The sequence below is a fragment of the Populus alba genome, chromosome 9, assembly GCF_005239225.2.
Source record: "Populus alba chromosome 9, ASM523922v2, whole genome shotgun sequence".
Classification (NCBI taxonomy): domain Eukaryota; kingdom Viridiplantae; phylum Streptophyta; class Magnoliopsida; order Malpighiales; family Salicaceae; genus Populus; species Populus alba.
In genome coordinates, this window is record NC_133292.1 from 3187414 (window position 1) to 3197814 (window position 10401).

The 10401-nt window shown below is 30.3% G+C and overlaps 1 protein-coding gene across 1 annotated transcript; it reads left to right on the forward strand.

Annotated features, from left to right (window-relative positions):
* Positions 1 to 7095: 7095 nt before the first annotated feature.
* Positions 7096 to 9014, forward strand: LOC118053843 (homeobox-leucine zipper protein HAT14). Its single transcript, XM_035065235.2, has 4 exons — positions 7096 to 7505; positions 7805 to 8145; positions 8257 to 8336; positions 8425 to 9014. Exons 1-4 carry the CDS (start codon positions 7133 to 7135, stop codon positions 8786 to 8788), a joined length of 1158 nt encoding a protein of 385 aa, XP_034921126.1. The 5' UTR covers positions 7096 to 7132; the 3' UTR covers positions 8789 to 9014.
* The last annotated feature ends 1387 nt before the right edge of the window (positions 9015 to 10401 follow it).

Consider the following 10401-nt stretch of genomic DNA (forward strand, 5'->3'; position numbering starts at 1 on the left):
TTATGAATTTTTTTTTCTCTTCTCAGCTTCACTCGCAACTACAATAAGGTAAGATTTTTTTTTTTTTTTTTTTTCATTATATTTGTTATTTTATTTTATTTTTAATTTTTTTTGTTAATAATTATATGAATGTTGTTCTAGGATTTTTTTTTTTCATATGAGATCAATGTTGTTATTGTTTTATTTTTCAGTGTGTTATTTATTTATTACAAATTTATTTGAGTTGATTTTCTTCTTTTTTTCTAAGCAACTCAATTCTAAGTATTATGAAGTGTTGATTTATATTAATTTAATTATTTTCTAGTTTTGTTAAATACATTTTTTTTTAGAAAAATATTTTTAAATAATCACTGACATAATTGCATTCGGTATTGTTTTTTGGTTATATGACAATCTTCCCGAGAAAAATACCAACAAAATGAAGCAGCTATTTTTTTTGCGTGTTTTTCCTGTTAGTAAATCCATTAGTAATAATATATTTTTATTACCGACTTAGACATATAAAAATTTCAGACAAACGAGTCACCGATGAAGCATTTTCATCTATGATTTTGTTGGTAAATTAATTGTCAATGGAATGATAGTACAAATACCGATAGAAAATTTCCGTTGATAAATATAAGAATTCTGGTAGTGGTTCTCGATTTACTTTTTTAGATGTATACATAAGTTTTTATTTTTATTTTTTATATAAAAAAACACATTGAAAAAACCTACTTATTTATTTTTTAGAAAAGAAAATCCAACCTATAGTGGGGCAAGGATCAAATAGCTAGTTCGAGCTAAACCTCGAATTAATAAGTTTACCTACTAAATAAGGTTAGGTGTTTGAGGAAGCATTTGGGAACGCGACTGACTGCATGTTTCCAAAAATTTTGATTTTTGTTGCTTAAATTTTTTTTATATATTTTTGAATCATTTTGATGTGCTGATATTAACAATAAAAATTTAAAAATATAACAAAAATTATTTAAATATATTTATAAACAAAAAATATTTTGAAAAACATACTCTCCAACAATACCAAAAAGTCAGTATTGATATCACTTTCAAATTTTCTAAATATATTTTATAAACAAAAAAATATTTTAAAAAACATTCTATATAACATTACCAAAAAAGTAGGCCCTGTTTGTTTGCTAGAAAGTAGTTTTTTTTTTTGGAAAGTGAATTCCGAGAAAATATTTTCCGATGTTTGGTAGTGTAATGGAAAATGAGTTGGAAAAACACTTTCCAGTGTTTGGTTATGTCATGAAAAAATGAGTTGGAAAATAACTTATTAATATTTTTATTTTTCTCAAGTTTATTAAAATAATGAGGAACAAATCTTACAAATTTAAAAGTTGAATGAGAATGAAATTGAAAAAAAAAAAAAAATTTCATAAATTATCTCAAATAAAATAAATAATAATAAAAAATAATAGAGATCAAATCTAAAAAATTAAGGAAAAAAAAAAAATAAAAATGAAAGATGAAGAAATTAAAATAATAATAATCAACTTCTTCCGAAAAGTGTTTTCCCCCCAAATTTTTCAGGAAAATACTTTCCTGAAAACCAAGCCAAAATTTTTCCTTTTACTGGAAAATGTTTTTCCATTGATCAACTTTTCTACTGGCAAATAAACACAAGAAAGTTTGGAAAGCGATTTTTTAGAAATCACTTTCCGGAAAACAAACACAGCTAAAGAGAAAACACTTTTATGAAAACCAAGTCAAATTTTTTTTGATTGAAATTGACTGAAAAGTGTTTTTCGTTGATTGTAAAGTAATTTTTATTGACTAGAAAGTATTTTTTATTGACCGGAAAGTGTTTTTCATTAATCAACTTTTTTAATAACAAACAAATATAAAAAAGTTTAAAAAATTATTTTTCAAAAACTATTTTCTAAAAAACAAACATGGCCTTATTCACGTCACTTTCACCGTAGTGAACCTTGGGCAAAAGGAGTTCTTGGATATGCAAAAAGGGAAAGACGGCAGCTTCAAAATCTAGTGGATTTGACAAATGCAGAGTCTCCAAACCCCGCCAATTATGCTCAAAACTCTCTCTAGTCTCTTCCACTAGAAACTGTTCGGATATTTCCTGAAAGGGGTTATGCTTTCGATGTTTCTTCTTCAAGAAAAGGAGAGGAGGTATCGATTGTTGGTTGTTTTTAATTTAATTAGTTAGTTTTTTTTTTATGTTTTAAAAGTGTTTTTTAAAAATATTTAAATTTTTTTATTTTATATTAATTTTGAATTAATATATTTTTAGTGTTTTCAAATAATTTTGATGTGCTGATATCAAAAATGATTTTTTAAAAATAAAAAAAAAATTATTGATATATATTTTAACATAAAAAATTATTTAAAAAACAACAACAATCATACAACCAAATAAACTAATGTGTTGCAGGATCAATAATAGGCTATATTCCCGCTTAGCTAATATTCACAAGAGCTATTTAGTGAAGAGAAATATTAGGATTCCTCATGTTTTTTAACTAAATCACTTAAGTACACGCGTTCGGGCACATGGCTATGCTAAATTGTAAAATATTCTAATTTGATCCTTAAAGTCTTCTACTTTTCATAATGATTAATATTTGATGCCTCGTGGTCACACATTCTCTCCAATTTCTCTGCGATTTGGCTCATTTTCGAAGTTGTTAACGCTTTTATGATGGCATAATTCTCACTTGAAAACTGATAATTCAGTTCCTGCTTCACATGCATTGTCTTTATTAAATCCACACGCATATAACACAAATATTTACCATTAGATTTAGTGTCTCTAGCATTATTTCCAGTGAAATGTTCAAGGAAAAACCTCTTGCTTTCTATGAAATACGAGCAAAATTAATTGAAGAGTTTCATGAAATCATACTCTTAAAGTAATTTGAACATCCATTTTTTAAAAAATATGCCGTGTATAGAAATCTAAGGTGTGTGAATAGCACCACACCCACACTAAAATTATTTTACACACCTTGCATGATTTGCATCACGCAGCCGTGATCCTCGTGAGCTAGGGTTACGATTCATCATATGGAACTCGTATCGGTGTTCCACATGCAAATTCAAATCCCAAAATCCAAGTCCTGCATGCCATTGTCCACATGTGATGCTTGCTTACTTGAAATGTCTTGGGCATACTAGAGAGTCCACGAAAATAAACCTGTAGATTCCTTGAAAGTTAAAATCTGATTTATATTTAATCTATCTTGACCTTCGAAGACAAAAAAAAGAGAGTGAATATAGGCTCTTGCTAAAGATATATGCTTGCTTATATGATTTCATGTAGGGAAAAAAGACGAGGACATCATGCAACGATCGATCATCGAAGTGGGAATAAATGCGTAATTATTACTGTGGTAATTCCTTGCCATTGTATTGTTGACTGAAGGGAACACAATGATAAGAGGGAGACACAACTGTTAAAAGATTATATTATAATTATTACAACGTGGGCATCGCATGACAAGAGGAGTATACATAAACTTCATCAGAAGAAAATGTATTCAAGTATAGCTAGGAGATTTGTTGAAAACAGTCAATAAGTCAGGACATTTATGATGGTCCCAATCATGTGTGTTTCACGACAATATTACATTGATGATAAAAGCATGATTTAATGTTGATCACTAAGCTAAGATACATGTTTAGCTAAGTATGATTATTATTGTTTGGGGTTTGCTCTCCTTGTAATCTCAAGTTGAGTCATGTGATTAATAATATGATGGTCACTAGACCACCAGAAAATCGATAAATACAAACGGAAATATTGAGGGAATATTTTCGTCGGTAAATTTTCGAGGGATTTTACCAACAAAAATATTCTCTTGGTATATACCGAGGGAATTACAGTGGAAAAAAAAATTAAAACAAAGCAAAAAAAAAATGATGACGTTTTATTTTTACCAACGGAATTTATTTCGTCAGTAAAATCTATTAGTAAATTCGTTGGTAATAAAAAATTATTATTATTGACGCGTCTATTCCGTTAGTAAAATTTTCTGTAATAATATTTTTTTATTACTAACGGATTTACCGACGGACAAAAAATTATTGATAAAAGATTCACCGACAGAGCATTTTTATCAGTGATTTCATTGGTAAATTAATTACCGATGGAAGAAGTGTCTTACGCCAAGGAAAAATTCCGTCGGAATATGTGTCTTACACCGCGCTTACATGATCGTTAATTTCATGGTCCGTGAGATTAGTCAATATACACGTAAGCTGATCCGGACATCCATGTTAATAATAATAATAAAAAATTAATATTGTCACTCTTGATCCCCCTAAATTAAAAAAAACCAATAAAAAGTTAAGACGTGTTTACCACACCAGAACTAATAATTACAAAGTGTGATATTGCAATGCTATAAATGTCATCATCATGTGTGCTAGTTTTTACTAACACATGATAGTGTTTGTGATTATAGTGCCAAAAGATAGAATTAAGTGTAGTTTATTTTGTCGTTATGTTGATCAAGGGGGTGGTACTGTGGACATTAATTTTCAATAATTCCTTCCTTTTGAATAAGAAATTCATATAAAATGAAATATAACAGAACTCTTGCGATTACTGAATTCGGTCAATACAGAGGCTTCGATCTTACATCTTAATTTGGACACACTCGACAACACTTGCTATGTTTTTTCATGATTCATATATGTGTGTGTATTTTTTTTTTATTAATATGAGTATTCAAATTAATTTTTTATGTATTTTAATTAATCTTATAAGTTTTAAAATTAATAATTATATAAATTTTCAATGATTTTAAAATCACTCGAATTCATAATTATTAAAAAATAAAAACAAAATCTGACGTTATTCTTTTTCTTCTTTTTTTTTGATAACCGGGGTGTCCAGGCTAGCTTGCGCGCACCACAACTAATCCCCGGGCCCACTGAACATCCTGCAAGCCTAGTGAACAGGTAAGACACCACGGGGGTGATAGGGGTACTCTTTGAGGTTCGAACCCGGGACGTTCGCAAGGATTGAACTTGCAGTTTACCACAGCAGCTAAGCCCTCAAGTGTAAATCTGAGGTTATTCTTCCTTTGTCCTATTTATGCTAAAGCACTATTTTCAAGTCAGCTTGAGCAGACAATCTTTTGTTGTATATATCCTTTCTGTCATTTTTGCCACAAGCGGGGTGCGAGGGATCGTAATTCATGGAGGGTACCTCAGCAATGGTGTAGAAATTCATAATTTATATATATTTCATATATAAAGAAGATAAAAACAAACAATTTATGTATCTTCACCATGTGCTCATGAATAAAAATTCACAAACAATGTTACGTGTACAGCAAATATTTAATTCCAAATAGGAGGCTATGCGGTCGTGTGATGTATAGCATGTAAAAACAATGCGAGAAAACAGTGCAGTGCCTTAAAATTCAAACGGTGCCGCGTCATGCCTCTTTCTTTCCTTTTCAGGTGCAGGATCATGCCCCTGTGAAGACATGTTGGCACCCTTTCTTTGCCGATTATTAGCCTCAAATTTCTATACTAGTGTCTTCGTCATTATCAAATACGTAATCATGTCATCCCTTCTACGTTGATTATGTAGAGATTGTTAACAGAAATGTTATTATTCAAAATAAAATAGTCATCATCTAATTTTTGGGTACAATAAATGGAGATTAGATAGGTCACTTTAACTCAAGGTTGTTAATTTTGTTCTATCTAAAATAATCGATATATATATCATTTTAGTTTAAAAAATAAAACTACTGAATTAAGCTGAAATTTTACGAGGAGTCTCCTAACATATTTTTATATCTTATAAAGTTAAATTTTTAGGGCAATCAAAGTTTAGAAAGACCTTGTGAGATTGTCGATGATATTTTTATAATTTTGTTTTGAAATGTTATTTTTTTTAGATTTTTTTTTCAATTTCATCATTTAACAATAAGTTTATTGAGAATTGATGTTCATAATTTGTTTTGATTTGTTTTATTTGGGGTTATTATGGTCTCATGACCCAGGTCACGGATTTGGAAGGTTAACCCAAGTTGACTTGGATCGATTCAATATGTTGTTGTCTTAATTTTTTTTTTTTAAAAATGTCATTTTGATTTTATTTAGTTAAATTATATTTTTACGAGTCGTCTAGGTTATTTTTAGACTCTTCAAGTTGATCGGGTCATATCAGTTCAACTTCAACTTTTTTACTTGTGTTTGAAATTTAAATGCATACTTTTTAAGTTAGTTTTTCTTTGAATTTGAATTGAAATTATATTTATGTAATTAATATTTTAAATTATATATAAACAGTACAAACCCAAAACAACACTTCAAAATATTTCCAAACTAAAACATACAGTTCCACTTGAAAAAACAGAATGCCAGCCAGAATGAAATATTTGATTCGAAAAGTTTCAAGGATGATCGACTAAAATCCTTATGACAACACACACGAGCATAGTATTATTATTGTTATTATTACATTTCTTAATACAATACTCGTATTATCTGGAATAATAATAGAATGTTGTCTAAAAAATAAACATTATAATTTTTTTTTAAAATAAAACAAACAAAAAAAAAGAGCACGTTAAAGAAACAAAAGAGGATTTAGTAGAGGTGTCTATATATTTTTTAATTTTAAATCAACCCGGTTTTTTCAATGCATGACTTGTGAATACTTTTGTTTTCAATTAAATGAATGACACATAAAAAAATGTTATATATATTTTTTAAAAATTAAAATATATGAATAAAATTTTTTCACTAAAATATTATTTTGTTTCAATAAAATTTAAATTATAAGTAAGTTAAAATATTTAAAGAGCTTATTATAACGTGTTATCAGATATTTTTATTTATATTTATTTTTTAGTTACACGACTTAAATATTTAATTAATATTAAGATTTTTTTATAGCATTTACTGATAAATATAATTTTTAGTTTATTTTATTAAGATTACATATTAAATTTTAAATTAATAATTAGGATTTTGTTTTTACTGGAAAACCTATGAATTTATGTAAAAAAACTCATCTCCGATTCCCGGGCACTGCAATTATTGGAAAAGACCACGGAGGGTAGGAAGGCAGGGAACCCTCCCCCCTATAAAGACTCTTCCCAGTGCATTGACTCAGAAACTCTTTCCTCTCTCATTTTCTCCATTCATGCAAAATAAAAGAGAAATGGAGCTTGGGTTAAGCTTAGGAGATGCTGCTACTACTTCAAAACCATTTGGGTTCATGGAGAAATCTACACAGCTCACCAACAAAGTCACTTCTGGGTTTTGCATGGGTTTATCAATTGGTACAAATCACACCCTACAGGAAGAAGACGAAGATAAAGATGATCACAAACTTAGCAATAATATTGATCATAACTCTGACAATACAGACACAAGAACAGCAGCAGTACAAGCCAACAAGGGAACAATTTTGACTGTAGATACCAGTACTGATCCACCTATACAGCTTGATCTTCTCCCTAACACCCCTGTCCCTCGTAATCAGAACAGCATCCTCACGTTGGCATCTGATAATGGTACCCAAAACCATTTGTTCTTTCCTTTGAATATTTGAGATTTTCTGTTTTGAGTTATAATCTGTTTTTTTTTTTTTGATCGTTATAACCTGTCAATTGCACTGTTTTTACCCCCAAAAAAATGTTTTCGTTTGTTTTCACTTTTTGGTACCTAAACCTTTTGTTTTCTTTCCTGTTATCTGGTTTTTGAACCAGACATCTCAACAAACTATCCTATTCAACGAACCTTTTGCTTTCTTTATATATTTTTTGGTTTTTGAAATTTTGCCCTTTTTTTTTTCCTCCTTCTTCTTTTGCAGGGACTAATTTTGAAGCTGGCTCTTCGGGTAACATGTCAAGAGGGTTTGATGTGAATAGATTCTCTGCTGTTATGGTACATGAAGATCAGGCTGATCAAGATGGGGCTACCCTTTCATCCTCACCACCAAACAGTGCGACCTCTTCTTTTCAAATGGATTTTTGCATTTACAGTAGTAAAGGTGGAAGCGGATCAAATATTGAAGCTGATCAGGCGGAGAGGGCTTCTTCTAGAGCCAGTGATGAAGATGAGAATGGTAGTGCTAGAAAGAAACTCAGGCTCTCTAAAGAACAGTCTTCTTTTCTTGAAGAAAGCTTCAAAGAACACAACACCCTCACTCCTGTAAGAGAATCATGTCTAAAGATCAAAACCTTTTTTTTGTGATTAACTTGTTTCTCCATCTTGATTAGTTTGCTAATCTCTTTCTTTAATTAATTAAATATCATGGTGTAGAAACAAAAGCTTGCGCTTGCTAAGGAGCTTAATCTTCGTCCTCGCCAGGTAGAAGTCTGGTTTCAAAATAGAAGAGCAAGGTAATTAATTAATTATTGGCTTGGATTTTAATCAAGTAAATAGCAGTTTTAATGTAAATATTTAGTCTTGATATGTGTTGATTTGCAGGACTAAACTGAAGCAAACTGAAGTTGATTGTGAGTACTTGAAGAGATGTTGTGAGACATTAACAGAAGAGAACAGAAGACTCCACAAGGAGCTTCAAGAATTAAGAGCCTTAAAGACTTCAAATCCATATTACATGCAACTCCCAGCCACTACTCTCACCATGTGCCCCTCTTGTGAACGAGTTGCCGCCGCCGCCACCTCTGCCACAGCAACTACTGCAACCACCACCGCCACCACAACCAATACCCAGAACAATACCACTGACCCCACTTCTAAAACAACGGGGTTATCCCTTAGCAGTTCTAGACCAAGGTTCTATCCATTTTCTAACACACAAACTCACCCCCACCAGCCCAAAGCGTGATTAAGCGGAAGATCATAGGAAGGCCTCTGTTTTGATTTGTAAATATACAAGGCTTCTCGACATAATCTTGAAAGGTTAATTTTGTTTCTTGATTGGAATTGTTTTTTTTTTTTTTTTTGGAAGGGATTGTAATTATACTGGGTTTTTTCTCTGCTTCTTTCTTGATTTTGTTGTGAGAATCTGAGAAAAAAATACAATAAAAAAAGAATTATATATGTTAGGGGAAGGATGCTTTCTTCTCTCTCTTTTTTTCCGAGTATAATTAATACGAAATTAGATTTTGTTTGACAGGAATATAAAATTCGTCCCCTGTTAATTTTTTATTTTCTTTTATTAATTATGATGAATTTCGGGGTGCTTCATTGATTGATTGATCGATCAATGTTTGGTAGGTTTTAGGGGAGTGAATTAAGGCGTGCTTTAAGAAAGTGTAGATTTTGTGTCTGCTGCTTTTGATGATTTGATTCAAACCCCATTGATTATTCAAGGGATAAGGCGTGAGGGTTGCTTGAAAAGGCAAAAAAAAAAAAATTGAGATATAAACAAAATTGTAAGACCAAAAATCATGAGGACATGGATGTCTTATTGATGAATATATTTATATATATTTCAAGCATTGATTGATTATTATTTCAGGAGAGACAAGGGTACACAGGATAACAAGAGATGAAGATAAAATTATATTTGATAATAATATAAAAAATAGAGTAAAGATTAGATTATGAAGTATTATATTTGATTAATGAGAAATAAGACATGACATAATATAATAAAGCTTATTTTATATTTAATATGTAATCCATCAACTTATAATGTTAGGAACAATAAATAAAAAATATTATTTTCACCTTAATGAGAGAGAGAGAGAGAGAGAGAGAGAGAGAGAGAGAGAGAGAATATTTGAGAATGAGTAAAATATAAGTACAGCATAAAATATCTAGTTTTAGAACCAAACCAAAACACTAGTCTAGGTTGCAAAACATTAATAAATGACGAGTTCATCAGAATGACATGTTATTTGTCAATATCTTTTATAGCTGATAAGTGTCGAATTTTACAAAAAATTTTTTTATTAATTTCTCTATGTTTCTTTGTTCATTTATTGCTTTTTTTTTTTTTCAGACCCAGCCTAGGCTTTTGGATTTTGATCAGGTCGTCCGGGTCAATTCTTTTTTTTTTTTTAAAAAAAAAAAAATCAAAACGATATTGTTTTAGTAAAAAAATCAAAAGTCAACGGGTTGCAACCGGGTCTTACTGGGTCAATCAGGTCATACCAGGTTTTTTCTTTTCTTATTTTTTTTCTTCTACCTAGCCTAGTTCCAGTTCCTGGGTTCCGGATCGACCCGCCGGGAATGACTGGATTTCAAAACTATATTTACATGTGTTTTAAAGGGAAATAAATAATGAGGAGTTTTGAGCTTCAAATGAGTGTTGAAAACACTGTCAGTGCATGTTTTTAGATCCTTGTTACTTTTGAAAGGAGTTTTGGGCTTAATTTATGCTATTGTATCTAAGAAAAGACGATTTAAAGCTCAAAATTTGTCTTTAAATAGGTTGGACGAAATCTAAATGAAAACTCTAAGGAATTAGTTGCCATGTTTTCTATTTGTTGA